This window comes from Manacus candei, unplaced genomic scaffold (assembly GCF_025592945.1).
Source record: "Manacus candei isolate 608988 ecotype Guabito, Panama unplaced genomic scaffold, ASM2559294v1 h1tg000050l, whole genome shotgun sequence".
NCBI lineage: Eukaryota > Metazoa > Chordata > Aves > Passeriformes > Pipridae > Manacus > Manacus candei.
Window position 1 is genome coordinate 36120901 of NW_026138098.1, and position 18749 is coordinate 36139649.

Sequence of the window (18749 nt, forward strand, 5' to 3'; positions counted from 1 at the left end):
CATTGCCTTGAGCTAAATCATCCCCTGATTTAGACATTTGCACCATGAGAGCTTGCAAGACACTTGGGCCACCCTGTGCAGGAGCTCCCAGCTTCAGTTCCTCCGAAGGAATTTCCTTCCTAGGTACCAACACTCCTCTGTGATGTCCAGGCAAGGGCTTTGCTGCTGCAGTGCTGGACCTTCCCTTTCCATTTGGAAAACTGCCTTTTTCTTTTTTGTTTCTTTCTGGGTTCTGGGGTTGGGGTTTTTTGTGGGAACCGAAGGAAGAGAAGAAAGGGAAGGGGAAGGAACAGAGGTGATTTGCAATGCCTGAAGCACATTGGGGCATGACCCAGGAGTACCCACACAGAGGAGATCGGGCCCTTCAAGATGCAAATCAGGCTTTTCTTCTACAGCAGCCACTCTCTTTGGGGTTTTTTTCCTTATTTCACCTTTGTGTTTGCTTTTTATCTTGGTGAGAACTGGGCCAGGCTGTGGTTGGAAAAGGCCTTGTTCTCCCGAGCTCCTGGTGGAGTACAGATGAACTATGGTGAACTAAAGCTGTGCAGGTATTCAGAGTTTACAGGCTGGAAAAGATCCCTGTGATCAGTCTGAGCTAGTGTAATAAGGATCATGGAACCCCTCAAATTCATTCTGGTTGGAAAGTGTCTGTCAGCAAAGCAGCTCCACAAGGAAAGCCACTCGATTACCTTTGTGTAATTTCCTGACAAAAATTAGGTCTTTTTCCCTTTTTTTTTTTTTAATTTATTTTAATTTCTGTAGGTTCAGTCACAGAGTTTTATTATAACTGAAGTATCCAACTGGTGCTTTTAATTTCTGTGTCCCACCAAGGTCTAGGCTTATGATCACGTCGTCCTCTAAATTTTTATTCTTGAGAAGTTGCTTGACCTCTGCACTCTGGGCTGTGTTTAAATTGTTTTGATCACTTCAAGTTGTCTCTGAAGCCCCTCCCGTCTTCCAGCATCACTTTTTGAACTAAGGATACAAAAATGTTGTGGTCTTATATAAAATTTTCTATTTTTATATAAAAACATTTTTTAAAATAGCCATGGTAGCTCTCAGAGGAGTGGCAGTAGAACCTCCTTCCTCCCATTGGCATTTGGTTTTGGGTATCTACTAGGTCATACAGCCTCTTTAGGTCTAAGTGATGCTCTGGGAGTTTGTGTTCATGTGTCCACTGCTGATCCTTCCCAGAATGGTGTCTTTGTGTTTTTATTCCCAGTTTTATTCAAGAGTGGAAGTGGAAATTCAGGAAGCCAGCAGAAATCTGTGATAGATAGATAACCATTCTCATTAATCTCCAAAGAAAAGTGCCAGTGAATCTGCTTGCAGTTCTCCAGTTCTCCTGTTTCAGCCCAACCCACTCCCAAAATGAGTCTCAATAAAAAGGATCTTGCTGCCTTGCATCCAGATTATCTCCTGGTCCCTCTTTATCATTGCTTTTCCACTTTTACCCTTTATAAATTCCTGGAGGTGTGTGTTTTATTCCAGTCACAGCCAGTTCAGAGTGGCTGAAGTGGGATCCCTTTAGAAATGCTCGAGGTCAAAAGGACATTATTGAATTCCATGAAAAAATAAAAACTTTTTCTGATGCAGACTCTCTTCACAGTCAGGAAAAAAAAAATGTCCCTCTTCCTTTTGGGACCCTTTGAAAATATAGGAATGTCTTTTAGGAACATTCATGTGTCCAGTGAAATACCCAGAGCAGAAGAGAGCTAAGATAGGTTTAAAATCTGATTTTCGAATGTGAAGGGTCAGCTGAGAAGGAACCTCATTAAAATGCTCCATGTGCCTGCACACTCAGCTTTTTGGTGGTTTTTTTTTCCCTCTCTTCAAAAGCTTTTAAATATTTAAATCAGCAAAATCCCAGGGAATGCTCTCCTGGCTTTAGGGTAGAGGTGAGGAGGTGTCAGCTCCCTGGAGTAAGGAGGGAGAGTTTTGGAGCTTGCCAGCTGGAGTTACCAAGTTTTCCCCAGCAAGTGGGTGAACCACCAGAGATTTGCCCTAGCTCAGGGACATACCCTTCAAATCTACAAAGAAATCCCTCCTGTAGGTGTTTTCCTGGAGGCTTGACTTTCCAGGGATGGCTCCGTGTTCTTCCTGCCACACTCCCAGGACACAGTGGTTGTGCCTTCAGTGGGAAGCCACGAGTCACAGCCATCCTTCTGCCAGGCAGGAATCTGCTCTGGATCTACCAGACAAAGAGATCAGTAGGAGAAAGGATCATTTAATAAACTGGAGATGATGGGAAGAAGGTGAGAAAGTCCTAAAGAAACTCCTGTTTTAAAAATTGAATTGGCAATAAGGAATATAAATTTACCTGAGTTATTTTCCAAGTGTTCAGCAATTCCATGATGTGTCCAGAAGAGAGAACTGTACCAACAGCACAGAGTTAGCACGTGAGTTCTACCAGCTGGGATTTTAACACAGTTTGCAAAGTGATTACACCCAAAAAATGGGCTTGAGTGGTAACTGTGCTTTGCTATTTCCTCTCTCTACCACAAACCCCTGAAAGACTCTGAGGCTACTTAGAGATAATTTTACAAACTGAAATGATCAGCCTCCTTTTCTGTCTTTTTATAAGGAAAGAGGGTTTGATTTATTGGAGCATAAAAACCAGTTGAATCCAGCAAATTTCTCCTGCATATATTAAGTGGAAAATGTCCACCATTAAAAATAAACTGCTTACCCTGCCTGAATCTCCTGCACAGCGTGTCAGGTTCCGTCACGGAGTAAACGCTCACGCTTGAGTTACAACCTGTTAAAACAGGGTTTGTCAAGAAAATGCTGAGGGAATTTTAATGGAGAGATGGTTAAAATCATCCAGAGATTTAATGCCGTCCTGCTGGGATGCTTTTGCCAGCTCAAAGGACGTGTGACATGCACCAGTGACATCTAGTGTGCTGCAGAAGAATGAGGCTCCGATTAGACTCACTTTACGCCTCGTGAACCGTCATTAGGTTTGAAAAGGGATTTTTTTTCTCTCAAGCACCACGAGCGTTTTTGTGGAAGAAATCAAGGGGCAAACAATGCTGTGAGGGTTCCTGAGTAAATTACTTAGAGGGGAAGTCGATTTTAAGAAATTAACTGCCATTAAGAAATGGTTTTTGAGGAGTGTTATTTCTATCTGATGATCAGATTAGGGAAATCAAGCTATTTCAGACTATTTCAGACTGTCTTTAGACATTCGGAGTTTATGTGCAGAAATCCTTTCTGAATATTTTTTTTTTAGCTGTTGTTTTTCATTTGGTCTTTTCTGGTTTTTTTCTGACACATCATGTTTCCCCAGGAGAACCTCTGTCCAGGTGGGGGTCCTGCTATGGCTCCTCCATCCTAATAGTGCCTCCTACTTTGATCTTTTTAGCTGGGCAGCTTGTGAGACACTCAGTCCTCACTTCCAGAGTGATCCAAGGATTTTTCTTTTCCTTTAGAAGTTAAAGCCTTGGCCAATGTATTTTTTTGTCCCTCCAGCCAAAGGATTTCCCTAAGAAGCTGAGGGAAGTCCTCCTGCTTTTAGAGTAGCATCAATCACAGTCGTGAAGGAATCCCATAAAATAGAATCATTAAGGTTGGAAAAGACCTACAAGATCATCAAGTCCAACCATTCCCCCAGCACTGCCAAGGCCACCACTAACCCATATCCCCTGGTGCCACATCCACGTGGTTTTTGAACCAAGGATGGGGAATCCAGCACTGCCTGGGCAAGATCACGTGGATCTTTAGGCCGGAGTGGGATGTGTTCAGGAAGGGCTGGTTGATCCTCTGTAACAGACCAGTGAAGGAAAGAGCACAATCAATGCCACTTTGAGCCTCTAGAAATCAGGATAAGCTTCAGCTCACCCCTCCTTTTCAGTGCTTAAACTGTGTCCTGGTATTAAGTACCTTGGAGTCATTCCAGGGATTCCAAGGAATTGCCAATACCTAAAGACCAGGCTTTATCAGCCCACGGTTACTAACCCAACCACAGCCACCCAACCACACTTCATAAACTTGACCATAATTCTTTTGTGCCACCCAAGGTTCCTGGATGGCAAACTGCTGGATATCAACAAGGAGTTCCAGCCCTACCTGGGGCAGGGCGGGCGAATCCTGGAGATCCGCACGCCGGACGTGGTGGCCAACGTGAAGAAGCAGGCGCAGGCCGTGGGCTACACGGAGGGAGCGCTGCTGGCCCTGGCTGTGATCATCATCCTGTGCTGCCTGCCAGCCATCCTCATCGTCATGGTCAGCTACAGGCAGTGAGTAACCTCCTCCTTCCCCCACTCCCACTGCCAGCAGCCTCCCAGCAGGGAGGTCGTGTAGCGTAGAACCGCTCCGACACCATCCGTCCTTGCGGCGAGAGCAACGCATCATTTCATATTTATATGTTATATATATATTTATATATACTTATATACCTTATATTTTTATATTATATGTATTTGTACATTATCTCTTCCATGTTAGTTTCTGTTTTTGACTCCCCTCTCCCCACAAGAGTTGGCCAGTGCTCGGTGTGGTGCACGCGGGAAGCGCGTCTTGTCGGGCTTTTCTGGGGCAGGGAGCTTTTAGAACACGGCCTCAAAAGCCAGGGGTTTGAAACACAGGGGTAGTTTCAGGGCTGAATTCCATGCCAAAGGGAAAAAAAAAAATTTGAGGAGAAAGGTTCTGTCTCAATCAATGACCCAAAAATTAAACTGCGCAGCTCAATAAAATAAAGAGTCCGTTTTTTCACTTATATATTTATAATTTTTAATAAAATTATAAAATATTTATCACGTTAATGTATTTATAATATTTATAATATAATGTATTTATAATATTTCTAAATTACATTTATTTATCCTTTTTTAAAATAATATTTATAATATTTCTAAATTATTTTCTAAAATATCATGTCTTCCCCCTAAAATAATCACAGTTATATATTTCCCGACCTTATTAATTGTAAATGTTTCCTGGAGGATGCCTTTTGTGCCATTTCTGTCTAAAGCAGCGGGGAGAACCTTCTTGGTATTTTCACTCACCTCTTATATTAACTTTATATTAACTTTAACTCACCTCTTATATTCTCTCACCCCTTAATTAAACCTGAAGAGGTTTAATTAATTGGCTGATAAACTAATTAAAGGATCAACATCACCAACAAGAATCTCCCAACTAAACTTTTTCTGGCCCTCTCATATTTTGAATCAATGCATTTGGACTACAAGGTAGATCGATTCCTACATTTATATGTATATTTATTTATAGATTTTTCTTTAATTAAAGATGATACTGAGAGATACTTAATGGATTTACTAATTAATTATTATATTCACATCCCAGTTTCTCCAAAACATTTGAGTCAATGGAAAAAGAACTTTTAAAGGAGTTTGGAAGATTTTGGGATGGCAGTGCATTCCCAAGCTTCCCTGCTTATCCCAAAATTCTGTAGAAAATTCAAGTTCAACCTCCAATTAGTTGGTTGCTGTTCCCTGAACTGCCTGTTTCTTGAAGAAATCGAAGAGCACTATTTTTCCCTGGCATCTGTTAGATTATCAAAACATCATCCATCTCTTTTAAGAGCTTTAAGGAATCTGCCCAACTTCATTTCATCAAACAAAATCCCATTTTTGCTGTCTGGAAGTGAGACTTGGAGCCAAATTTATAGCAGCCCCGTGTGAATAAAACTGTATTTTTATGAGAAATGCATCACTGAAGAGTGCCAAAGAAAATAAAAGGAATTTTAGTGTTAATAGAGGCACCAAAACTGTCCTGAGCCTTCTGGTTTGTTTTTCCATTACAGCCTTTTTTTCTCCTTTTCAAAAGGAGTTTCAGGATTTTTTCTGAAATATTTTTCTTGTAATAAAGCTGAAAATTATGCCTTTGAAATACAGAATCTAGTACAACCCTTCAGGGTACTTCTAAATAATATATTATTTACTAACACGGATCACAAATGAATGGTATCTTCTAAATAATAATAAATAATACTCCCTCACTGTTGGGAATGTTTTCTAGACCATTCTTGAAATGTGTTAAAATGGAGAGACTGGTAAAAAAATTATTATTATTATTATTATTAATAGTAATAATAATAATAAGTGTTGTCTATATTTTTAATTTACAGTTATATTATATTATATTTACAGTTATATTATATTATATTATATTATATTATATTATATTATATTATATTATATTATATTATATTATATTATATTATATTATATTATATTACAAACTGGTATAAAAATGCTCCTGCTAAAGAAATAACATGAGAAATACTACTTTTTTCCATGTCTTACTCTGTTCCCTCTGTGAGTGTGGCAAGGAGTTGTTTTCCATAAGCCCAAAGCAGCTTTTCCCTTCTGGAATTCCCGTTTCTGCTGACTGCAGAATTGTTTCAAGGGTAGCAAAAATAGCAGCAAAACACTCTTCAGCTGTGGAAATTAGGATCCTTTAAACATGTCATTAATCCTGTAATTTGATGTATGAATTGATTAAGTAGCCTCTAGTTTATTACTCCTGTTAAATTCACTGTTTGAGACAGTTGTTGGAAACAGAATTCATTTAACCTGCCTTTTTATCTCTTTTTTTTTTTGCATAACAAAACAGATTCAAAGAGTAAGTACTTATTTCCAGCTTCATTTTTACCAGCTTGCATAGGAATACTGACAGCCTGCCAGACTTTAGTATTTAAATACATTAAATGTATATTTTTAGCCTTCAGTGAGAGTTGATTCCTATGCTCCAACTTGCTCCTGAACACTTGGTATGAGGAGTTTAAAAGTGATTTATTTTTTGTGGCTGCTCAATGTGATTTATTATTGCATTGAGGATATGGGGGTTGGGGTTATTGCTGTTTCCTGCAGAGAAAAAGGTAAATATTCCCATGTGTGTGGAATTCCACAAGCAAGTCGGGGCGTGTCAGGCAAGGAAGAGTCAGGTGTTGACCCACCTCAAAAACCAAACTGAGGTGGAGCAGTCGTGTCACCTTGATGGTGCTCCCCAAAAACACCCATGAGACACCACAGCTTGGTTTTCCACAGGGAAAACAGGAATGTCTTTCATAGGAACTTGACTCCTTATAAAGAAAAAAAAAAAAAAGGCATTTTTTTCAGGAAAACTCTTAATTGAAACAGAAACTTCCCAGCCAACTCCGCTGAGAAAAAGGAGTTGAAGGTGGACAAGGGGAATGGCTTCAAGCCAACAAAGAGGAGATTTAGATGGGATATAGGGAAGGAATTCTTGGCTGGGAGGGTGGGGAGGCCCTGGCACAGGTTGCCCAGAGAAGCTGTGGCTGCCCCTGGATCCCTGGAAGTGTCCAAGGCCAGGTTGGAGCAACCTGGGCTGGTGGAAGGTGTCCCTGCCCATGGCAGGGGGTGGAATGAGATGATCTTTAGGGTCCTTTCCCACCCAAACCATGCTGGGATTCTGTGATTTTATTCCTGTCTGGAGGAGCTCTGGGATTCCACCAAAACAGAGCAACAGAGCTGAACAAACCAGGAAAATATAATCACTTTGGTGAAGGCAACACTCAGGGATGTTTATAAACTGCAGAAAAAAACATGGAAAACTTTCCATTTTGGGTTTATGTTGGGGTGGGGAGCGTTTCTGATGAGTCTTTCTCCTTCTCTCCGTGGCTCTGGAAGGAGGCAGGCTGAGTGTGCCAAGACTGCCAGGATCCAGATGGCTTTGCCAGCAGGGAAACCAGCCAGTGCCGCTGCCAACAACCTCTACGAGGAGCTTGGAGACAGCACCATGTGAGTATTCCTTGAGATCCATCAGTAAATCCAAGCTGGGCTAGTGGAAGGTGTCCCTGCCCATGGCAGGGGGTGGAACTGGGTGGGCTTTAAGGTCCCTCCCAACCCAAACCATCCTGGGATTCTCATTCCTGCTTGGGGTTCTCCAAGATCCACAAAAGACACAGGATGACCTTGTGAGGAGAGAAAAAGCAATTTGATCTTCTAGTAGAGGCTGGGAGGTTCTTTAACAGGTTTTAAGTGTGCAAAAAGCAGGTTTAACCACGTGGTTTCCTACGAGCAAGAGCCTGGAGCAGGTCACTGCTGCCAGGGTGAGCCAGCTTTGGATTCCTTGGCAAATCCAGCCCTAGACGTTTTCCAAAGCTGTTGACTAAACACATCCAATAGAATTCGTTACTTATAAATTCATTAATTAACTGGACACATCTGAAATGACAGAACACTGAAAATTTCTGCCCAGAAGTCCCCATTTCCTACAGTAAGAAAGACTCAGTTGGGTAAAGTGTGTTGTTTTATGGTTTTTCCTTTTCTGCTCTAAATTTAAAACTGTTTAAATATTGAACTAAAAGGAACTCTCAGAGAAGAGAAACCACTGGCAGGTCTATGAATGCATCTTTTATCTATTACATGCTCATAAAATAATAATATTGCAAGGTTGCTTACCTTTTCATGCTTCTGGAAACCTGAAGCTGATGGACTCCAACAACAATTTAACTCCCAGCATGAAAATATTCCAGGGGGGAGTAGCCAATTATTATTTGTCCCATACTGGGAGGGGTTTGTTCATGAGCTTTGCCACACTCTCTTTGTATGAAAAATCCAAGGAATGCTGAAGAGCACAGCGTTAATAAAGTTTGGAGGCAGGTAGAGAGGTGGAATTGAGGATTGCTCCGTTTTCCATCATTATTTGTTTTGCTCAGAGAGCTGGAATTCTCCAGCTGCTGAGATTGAGTTTAGAAAACGCTCCAGGGGCGTGACAGAGCTGTAACTCTTGGCCAGACAGTCTGTGCCTGGGGAATCATTCCAGAGCTTGAGCTTTTCTGGGTGAATAGAGGGAAGAAAAATTCCTGGGAGCAGGAATAGCTTCTCCTCGTTGCTGAATTCCCTCCTGTGCTGTTTGCCTCTGACAAGGGCTACACTTGGGCAGGAAGGGAGGAAAAATGGATGTTCAGCTGTGGAATATAGTGGGTTTGGACTGTGTTTGTGAGCCACAGGAGATCACATCTGTACTTCTGCACTGAGGTGCCTGCTGAGTAAAATTCACCTTTTTTTTTTTAATTTTTTTTTTTTGCATTAAACTAAATTTCTCTTGAAATTAAAGATGTATTGCCAAATAACTGATGCTAAACCTAGAAAAAGCCTTGTTTTGCTGGGGTTTTATCTGCAAAGGGTTTTTTTAATGTTTTAGTACTGCAACATGTAGAGGCCAGTTCACAAATATGCAGTATTGACTCTGAGGCTGAGATTTATGTTAATTTTGACAAAAAAATTGATTTTATCGCACCAAAAAAAGGTGCTGCAGTTGGAATATTTTCTCTCAGATGTCTTTGCATACAGCTAAGCTATATCCACCATGCTGAGGAACTGATTAAACACAAACCAGTAAAAATCCTTAAAAGAGAACTGAAAATCCACAGGATTTTAAAGAAAAGAACACGCTTCAATAAATATAATTACAATTTTCTTTTTCCCTGTCAGTTACTTGATTTTAGGCTACGCATATAACTTAGGAAATTATTATTTGGGAAATACCTTTGATTAACATTTTGCATGAACTCTAGTCCAATATTCCCTGTCCTTAATTGTCCTAAGACAGTCATCTTTCATTTGCAGTGCTGCCTCGTGTCTTGTTTTCTTTCTTTGGTGTTTATAGCAAATGAAATGGAACTAAGCTCTTTAGTTTTAAATCTGCCTTGTCTCATAATTTTCATTTTTCTCTGTCTTTGGATACATAGGCATCAGTAAGTAAGCTTATTTCATTGTCTTAATATTTGTAGCTGGTAGAAGCACTAGTTAATTTTCCTTTCAGTGATTCCCATTCAACCTTGCAAGCTGAAACTCATATTTTATTTATCCATTGATCAGGAAAGACATTTACTGTGAAGCTTCAATATTTCCATGCTTCTTTATCCCTCTTCTTGGAAGCAGAGAGAGCAAGTGTGATTGCTGAACTTGAATGGTATTATTTCTAAAGCCAAAGAAAAGCTACCTTAAAAAAAGAAAAAAAACAAAACCAAACCAAACCAACACTGAGTGAAGGCCCAGAGGTTTGAACTGATGGCTGGATGCAGGCAAAGCCTATTTTGTCTGTTATTTACAATTCCATGCAAGGCTGGGGCGTGTCTTTCAGTTTACAGGGATGTGCTTCCACCTGAGTTGCATCAAAATAATCCAGGAACACAAAGAGATGCAGGGTCAGCCCAGCCCGGAGAGGTGTCGTGTGGAGCCAGGAGGGAGCTGAGGAGCTTTGGAAATAATCCATTCCAGTAGCAAAAAGGTTGTGTCACCTGCATGAGCCTTCTGCTGGAGGGGTCCTTCAAGTTCACAATCACTGCTTTCTCTCGCCTCTGAATAGATGGACAGGGCTTGAATCCCCTCTGAGCTGGCTGCTTTAGGATAAAGGGTTAGTTTAGGGGCTCTGGGGAACAGCCCAGCGAGGACATGGAGCTGCTGGAGCCAGTCCAGAGGAGGCCCCAAGAGGATCAGAGGGTTGGAGCAGCTCTGCTGGGAGGAAAGGCTGGGAGAGTTGGGATTGTTCAGCCTGGAGAGGAGAAGCTTTGGGGTGACCCAACTGTGGCCTTCCAGGACCTGAAGGGGCTGACAAGAAACATGGAGAGAGACTATTTCCAAGGGCCTGGAGTGCCAGGACAAGGGGGAATGGCTTCTCCCTGACAGAAAGTAGGTTTGGATTAGATATTGGGAAGAAATTGTTCCCTGGGAGGGTGGTGAGGCCCTGGCCCAGGTTGCCCAGAGAAGCTGTGGCTGCCCCTGGATCCCTGGAAGTGTCCAAGGCCAGGTTGGACGGGGCTTGGAGCAACCTGGGCTAGTGGGAGGTGTCCCTGCCCATGGCAGAGGATGGGACTGGATGAGCTTTGAGGTTCTTTCCAGCCCAAACCATTCTGGGATTCAGTGATTAGTGTGAAGTTAATTATGTTTCATACAGTTCTGTTCTGCCCAGAGACAAGCCTTAGGCACACTGAATTTTGGCAAACTGCAGTGCCTGGGGGGAATTTATGCACTGATATAATCCTTCCTGGAGCTTTGCTGGGTGTTATTTGGAAATGGGAGTGTGATCCCTGTTCTTTGTGCAGGCATTCTGGTCCTTCTTTGGTCCCTGGGACCATTAGGGAGCTGCGGGTTCCCTGTCTGGGTGATCCCCCACTGAAAACAGGAAACAAAATTTAAGAACCAAATATGTTTCATTACTAAATACAGGCTTTCAGGGGACTTTTACATATTAAATAACTTAGAGGAAACTTAATCTCTCTTAATTAACCCCTATCCAGTGTCTAGTCACTTAAATTTCTCTTCCAGTTTTGCTAGGGAATATTTAAGCACCAGAGTTAATTTTCCATTAATTATTTAGTTATATTTTCTGAGACACGACACACCACCACCAAAAATAATGGAACAATGTGACCAGCAGGCCTAAAAGTTCATCTTCCAACATTCACATCATCTTTTTGGAGTAGGTGTCCTCTGGAAGCCTGGTTGAATAAGGGGTTTGGTTTTAGCTCTGTGTGACACAGACCCAAATCTTAAATTTCTCACAGGTTGAGGGGAAAATAAATTTTGTTTCAGCCTGAGGTGAACAGTGTTTAAAATAGGGCTCCCAGGGTACTCTTCTAGCAGACAGTGTGGAGATATTGATTTTTAGAATGCTGTTTATTTTAAAATCTGCTCAGAAGTTTGCGGTATTGAAAATATTTGAGAAAAATAGTTAATGAGGCACTGGGAGGTGAGAGATGAAGTCCAAAAAGTGGTGAGACCTCCCACTCTTGGTGTAGAAATTCGATGTAACCCACCTGCAGGGGCTTTTCATTGGGTTTATCGTGGTGAAGAGGTGAAATTCGTACCCGTGTTGATACTTCTGTGATGTTTTGTGTCTCTGGGGAGATGGGGTCCAGTATTGACTGATCATTTTGAAACCTAAGAGGTTTTGTTTTTTTTAACAAGAGGTCGACTTATTTTTGAACTTATCAAGTAGCTGAGCAACTTTAAATTAAAACAAGTGGTAAGCTTGTTTTAATTTCTCTTCCTTCCCCCTTAAAGAAGATGCAAAAGTAAATGTCTTGCCCAGTAGCCCAGTGAATGTGCTCTTTCTGTTGGGTAGTAGTAGTTTGCTAGAAGTAATTGAATGGCTCTGATTCATATCATGAGTTCTTTTTTTTCTCTCTCTCATGAGTATCTGTGTCCATGCATGTTTCCTCACATGTGATTATCTTCTTTTCTTTCAAGTCTTTTTCTTCTCTACCATTTCCAACAAAGCAGGGGAAAAAAGTCAAAGTCAGTCTTAGAAGAAGGAGACCGTCAGAGAGTTATAAGCAGCTTTGCTTCCCGTGCTATTGAGGCTCACAAGCAATCCAATATCAATGGATCACTGAACAATAACCTCCCCAAATCCTCAAGTAACATTACTTTTTTATCTGATGAGAACCCATTAACCACTCAGAACCCGCTGTATGTGGAAGGTCTCCCTCAGAGTCCCACTGCTGCCGGGTCTCTACGGAAAAGGAACGATACTCTTGATACTCTTTCTCCTTCAAGACTGGCCCTGAGAGAGGCCTCCCTGGGGGGCAGTCACCGGGCGTGGACGGTGCCCACTCACCTCACCAGGAGGCACACGCCTGGTTCTCTGAGCAGGCCGGTTATCATGGACCCCATCCAGTGGCAGCAGGAGAGACTCAAAGCCAGGAAGGAAGGAGCTGCCAGTCAGGAGAGCAGTGTTGATGTTAGCAGTCCACTCTTTCAAAGACTGAGTGGCCCCAAGCTGACCGTGAAGGAGAAGGCCAGGCAGTTTGAGCAGCAGGCCCTGCAGGAGATGAAGCAGGTGAAATCTCCTGACGTGAAATCCAGGCGATCGCCGACGCACAGCGGCGCCGTCCACGAGGGAGAGAACGCCCCAGAGCAGTCTCCTAAAAGTGTGGTTGCTTCTCCTTGCCTTCACCCTTCTCCTCAGTCCTCTCCAACACCTTGTGCTGAAGTAGCTGAAGCGGAGGCCTCCGTGGTCCCCTCTGTGATTATCACTCACCACGACTCTCCTGAAGAACATTCTCCTCCTCCGACCCGCAAACCAACTCCTCCGTCTTCTAGGATAAAGAAACCAGTTTGCCAAAGTTTTCTAGCTCCCCAGACCAAAGAAGTCATAGCAAGCATTCCAGATCCACCTAAAATTCCCCCACCCCCCCCACCACAGCTGCCACCTCCACTGCCACCGCCTCCTCCATCCCCTCCTCTGTTGCCACCACATCCTCCTCCTCCTCCTCCCCCACTCGCAGTTTCTCTTCCTTCTTCTATTTCTTCTTCTTCTTCACCCCCTCTTAGCCCCCGGCTGCTGTCCCCTGCCAAGCCTCCCAGCTCCCCTGCCAGACAGCCAGCTGTCCCCCCGCCGGCCGCAGTGCCAGAGCCTCCCCCTCGCCGGGAGCTCAAAGGGATTCTTAAGAACATTCAGAATTTAGCTGCCATCGAGAAGTCGGTGGCCAACATGTACAGCCAAATAGACAAGAACCACCTGCTGCCCAAGCACGTCTCCCGGCTCAAAGCGGCCGCGCCCCCGGAGCCGCCGACTCCGGAACCCGCGGCCGAGCACAACCAGCAGAACGGGAACTTGAGCTGCGTTGTGGAGGAGCTGGAGCAGCGCTTCCCCTCCCAGTCAACGGCACTGTGACGCTCCCAGTTGGATGTTTTCTGCATGGGACCTTTTGACTCTAATGCAGCACACGGTGTCTGCCTCAGACTCTCCGGCAATCCCGACTTTTCCCCTTTCCCCGCCGCGTATCACGACTTTTCCACCGCTAATCCCCAGCTGAGAGACCTTGTCCTCCCTGTCCGCTCGGAAATTTGTAATGTATCCTGTAAACCTACAAGTTGTTTTCTCAGAACTACATCTTGCTGTTCTGCCACGTTGGTTCTCTGTTTACTGAAAATTCCTGGGGGAAACTGTCCATTTTTCCCCCAAGGATTGGTCCCAGCCGGCAGCGGGCTCAGCGCTGCTTCACATCAAGCAGCTCTCACTGTAGGTAATATCAGTAAGATTTTGCTGGAACCTCTTGCTTTGCCCACAAAATGTGCCACCTGGAAGGAACCTCCTGCCATGTGTTGGGTGTCAAAGCAGGCTCAGCCACGGTGAGCCGGGGTATTGGACGGGGCCTGGAGCAACCTGGGCTGGTGAAAGGTGTCCCTGCCCATGGCAGGGAGGGGAATGAGCTGATCTTTAAGATACCTTCCAAGCATTCTATAATTCCGTGCTGCATCTTGGTATTCCACGAGCGATGACACTGCTCACACGCTTTGGGGCAGCTCCAGGCAGAAGAAGGGCTTTGTCTTGATTTCTCAGCAAACCTGGCTGTCTCCCCTCCTGTTACCCATGTTCTGCCTTCCATTTGTTTTTGTTTTTTTTTTACATTGTAACTGCATGTTGCAAGTTTTTATTTTGTAAATTCCTTTCGTGTACAAACAATTTGTCGGTTTGTTTTTTATTTTGCATGTGCATGTTGTTGAACGTTCACTCTAGTGAGCTTTACAGCTGAAACATCTCACCTGAAACTGTAATAAAGTCACTCTGATTAGTGTCACCAAGCACTTGTAAAAATCCATGGAATATGGATTTACTTACTGGCTTTTTTGCTCACAGTCATCTAAATCAGATCTTTACATTAAAGATGTCAACTATAATTATATAGATAAATAAATTAGCTTGTCCCTTGGAAAAAAAAAAAAAGGTAAGTAAAAGCAGTTTGGGCATTTGAATGTTTGGTCCAACTTGCAAGTTTTCTTTTAGTCCTTTGCCAAAATCTAAAATATTTGCATTTAACATGACGACTTCTAAAAAACACATTGGGAAAGCCAGTTACATAAAGGAGCAAAACTAAACCCCCAGTTCACTAACAAGTGTCGTAATTCTGAGCAAAAAGGTAATGAATTCTTTCTCAGACTGCTTAGAGCCACTCAGCATTTCCATGGTGCTTGGCTTTGTCTCTTGTCTCTTGTTTGTTTGTTTTAAATCTGCAGTTAGGACATGTGTGGAGGCCTCAGGCTCAAACTGCTGAAGGTAGTTTCTCTTTCTTTGTCCCAGAGCCAAACTCCATGAATTACATCCCAGCTGATACATTAGAATTTTTCTTTACAGTCCTCCTGCTGGGCAGACTGTAGTTGCAAGGTATGTGTGTAGTAGCTGAATGTGTGAGGGGAAGGATTGTCCTCATCACCTTGTTTTTGCTGAGAGAGAATCTCTCTCATTTATAGGATGTGCAGAGATGAGCACGAGAAATTATTGGACCACACACATTCAGGTGGATCAACCCGAAAAATTGAATTTAAGTACCCAAACCCCACTTTAGAGCTCACAGACCCCTAACAGATGCTGTTGAGCAGATCATTACATCACTGGTGAAATATTAGACAAATAGGGCCTCGTTTTGTGGTTTGCAGCAAAAGTGCAGGTGTTTAGTCATCCACAGTATAAACCCCACAAAGGTTTTATATGGCTACAATTATTTGGGGTGTTCCTAAGCGCAAAGAGTGGACATCACACAGGAGCTCCATTTTAAACATGTAATTTCACTGTATGAGAAGAGTCTGGGAGGGGGTCATGGCAGTCAGCTCTTCACTGATGAGGAACACCTACTTTCTCATTCTGGAAAGTTAAGTTGCAAAGTTTACAAAAACTAGTTTTATTTCCATATGATGCAACCTTTGTTCTCCTGTTGTGGTTTTTTTTGGTTGGTTTTTTGTTTTTTTTTAATAGCCCTTGTTAAAAAATAATTCTATTAGACCAGGAAAGAAGCTGTACCAGGGAAGTTCTGCCCCAGTGAGGTGTCTGGGTGCTGAAGGGGGAATGGTTTTCAACCAGAAGAGGAGAGTTTTAGATTAGATTTTGGGAAGGAATTGTTCCCTGGGAGGGTGGGGAGGCCCTGGCACAGGTTGCCCAGAGAAGCTGTGGCTGCCCCTGGATCCCTGGAAGTGTCCAAGGCCAGGTTGGACGGGGCTTGGAGCAACCTGGGCTAGTGGGAGGTGTCCCTGCCCATGGCAGGGGGTGGAATGAGATGAGCTTTAAGGTCCCTTCCAACCCAAACCATTCCAGGATTCCACGGTACTGCAGCTCTACAAAGTATTAGAACCAATATAGTAGTTGGTAACAAGTTGAGAATATATAATTATATATATATTTATATGTATAATTTACCCCTTATTAGCTTGTCTGATCTGGTCAATTAGGGTCCAACATGACCCTGGATATACCTCTTATCCTTTAATCATCAATGTGACGGGGCCAAGGTCTGAGCAGGAGCAGAGGTGGCATCAGTGGGAAGCTCTTCCCTGCAGAGCTGGAATGGAGCCACGGTGTGAGCCTACTCACCCCCTTCCAGAGCTGTTCTACCTCAGTTCCAGCTAGGAACTGCAGGAAACCTCCCTCTTAAGAGGCAGGGCAAATGGATAAGTAGCTGTCTCCTCTGAGTAATATCAGTAGTGTTTGGGGGTTGTGATTTTTTCGTTATGAAGTAGGAAAGGCCTGCTGGGGCCCCAGGAATTGGGGAAATGTTGCTTTAGGCAAATCATGGTTCTTTAACCATTTTTAGGAGCGAAAGGTTGGCACATTTATACATGTGAATTCATTCTTGTTTCTCTCTCATACTGAGTGCCAGCACTGTCCTATTATCCTACATCCTTACAGGCACCATGGCCTTGCTTCCCACTTCCCCCTGAACATTTCTCTCTGACTGACTGCGGGGAAGCCTGGCTGATAATGTTTATCCAGAAGCAATTCCTCCCTCTGTGGAGAGCTTTAATTCCTTCCTGGAAACAGATGGTGTTGTTTTGGCCTTTGCCTTTCTGTCACAGTAGATCCTTGTGCTGTATTGAGTGAAAGGGTATTTTATGTCTTTTGAGCATTGTTTTTTTTTCTCCTAATCGTGGCCACACAAAAGTCTTAGAGAAGTATCAGCATCTCAAAACCCAGCGTGGTGCTTTTTTTTAAGAAAGCTGAGTTCCAAATTTAATTAAAATTACTTATATTATGCTTTTAATCTGCAATATAATGACTATCTGAGAGCAATTAAGAGCAATAAGCTTCTCCTCAGACCTTCTTTCTCTGAAGATTGTTGTAGGCAATATAGAAACTAAAAACAGCGTTCCTCAAGCGGGCTTTGAAAAGCCACAGATCATCTTCTGATGATAAATCTTCATTTCAGTTGTTCATTAGTTTTATATTATACAGGTGACAGCGTTAATTTAATGCTGATATTCAATTCCATGTGCTGAATATTAATAGGAAACTTTAGAGATGGTGATATTAAAGAATTAAAAGGACTTCTACTCTGTTCTTTATTAGTTACTCGGTGTAATTAGAGACTTCCCCTAGAGTGCTGTTTGTGTACTAGGCTAAGCCTAACATAAATTTGAGCATTTACCCTTTCCTTCTTAAAAAATGTAATAAAAATAATCCAGCCTTATCCCTAAGAATAATGCCAAGGCCTAAAAGACCAAAACAATTCTAATTTTCCGACACAAAATGTGAAAATAGAGAACTTGGTAGACATAAGTGCATTTGTCATGCCCAGGAATGGCTCCAAGAAAATGAATTAAAACAACAACAAATTCCCAATAAGATCAGAAGCACAAAGCCTGTGGCAAAATTGCAGAAAAAAAAAAAGATAGCAGAAAAAAACCCAAAAACATTTAACTCCCCCCTGCTGAGCAAATGTTAGGAAGTGAGTAATTTTAATAACAATGTTAGTACAAGGAATTAGTAATAGAAGCTGCAGGGCAATTCCCAGCAAGTCCTGAGGGAAGTCCAGGAGTAGAAGAGAAGTTGTTTCACTGCCTGAACAGATGTGGGAGGTAACAGAGTCTCCCTGGGGATGGTCTCTGTAGGTCTCTGGGACAGCAGGGAAGGGCAGGACCTCCCAAATCCCAGTTTCCATTTGTGATCCAAAGCAAGGAAAGCTCCCAAAGCTTCCCAGCCTTTCTCATGCAACGATCCCTGTGGCCAGAGCCAACCCAAAGAAAAACGTATTTGGTATTATAGATACGGATTTCTTTTCATGCCAGTTCTAATTGCATTCTCTTTTCACCTCTCCCCAGCAAGAATGGCCATGTGCATCTTTGTGCAGGTTCACAGAATTCTACTAACTGGTTTTTTTTCTTTTTCTGACTTCTAGGCGAGGATATGCACAGCAAGAGGTGAGGCTGCACCTGATCACCTTTAAAATATTCATTACAGCGACATGATTGTCCCACACAGTCTGAGCATGGGCAGCAGGTCCAGGGAGGGGATTCTGCCCCTCTGCTCTGCCCTGGTGAGGCCCCACCTGGGTCACTGTGCACAGTTCTGGTGTCCCAGCATCACAAGGACATGGAATTGTTGGAGCAAGTCCAGAGGAGGCCACAAAGTTGCTGAGGGGACTGGAGCACCTCCCCTGTGGAGACAGGCTGGGAGAGCTGGGAATGTTCAGCCTGGAGAGGAGAAGGTTGTGTGGAGACCTCACAGCACCTTCCAGGGTCTGAAGGGGCTACAGGGAAGCTGGAGAGGGGCTGTTCATTGGGAACTGGAGTGACAGGACAAGGGGGAATGGCTTCAAACTGACAGAGGGGAAATTTAGGTTGGATATTGGGAAGGAATTGTTCCCTGTGAGGGTGGGAAGGCCCTGGCACAGGTTGCCCAGAGAAGCTGTGGCTGCCCCTGGATCCCTGGAAGTGTCCAAGGCCAGGTTGGATAGGGCTTGGAGCAACCTGGGCTAGTGGGAGGTGTCCCTGCCCATGGCAGGGGGTGGAATGAGATGATCTTTAAGGTCCCTTCCAACC

General features: G+C 43.3%; 1 protein-coding gene across 17 annotated transcripts in view; it reads left to right on the plus strand.

Annotated features, from left to right (window-relative positions):
• Window positions 1-18749, plus strand: part of PCDH15 (protocadherin related 15) — a 670595-nt gene that overhangs the window by 643651 nt on the left and 8195 nt on the right. For 13 of the 17 annotated variants that reach the window (XM_051799597.1, XM_051799600.1, XM_051799596.1 and 10 more), the window contains 3 exons: window positions 4020-4238; window positions 7617-7727; window positions 18107-18128. In XM_051799597.1, the coding sequence (XP_051655557.1) occupies window positions 4020-4238; window positions 7617-7727; window positions 18107-18128 (352 nt within the window). Of the gene's footprint in view, window positions 1-1222; window positions 1359-4019; window positions 4239-7616; window positions 7728-12185; window positions 16190-18106; window positions 18129-18749 lie in introns of those variants that run through there. The other 4 variants (XM_051799605.1, XM_051799607.1, XR_007906667.1 and 1 more) reach the window with 3 other exon arrangements.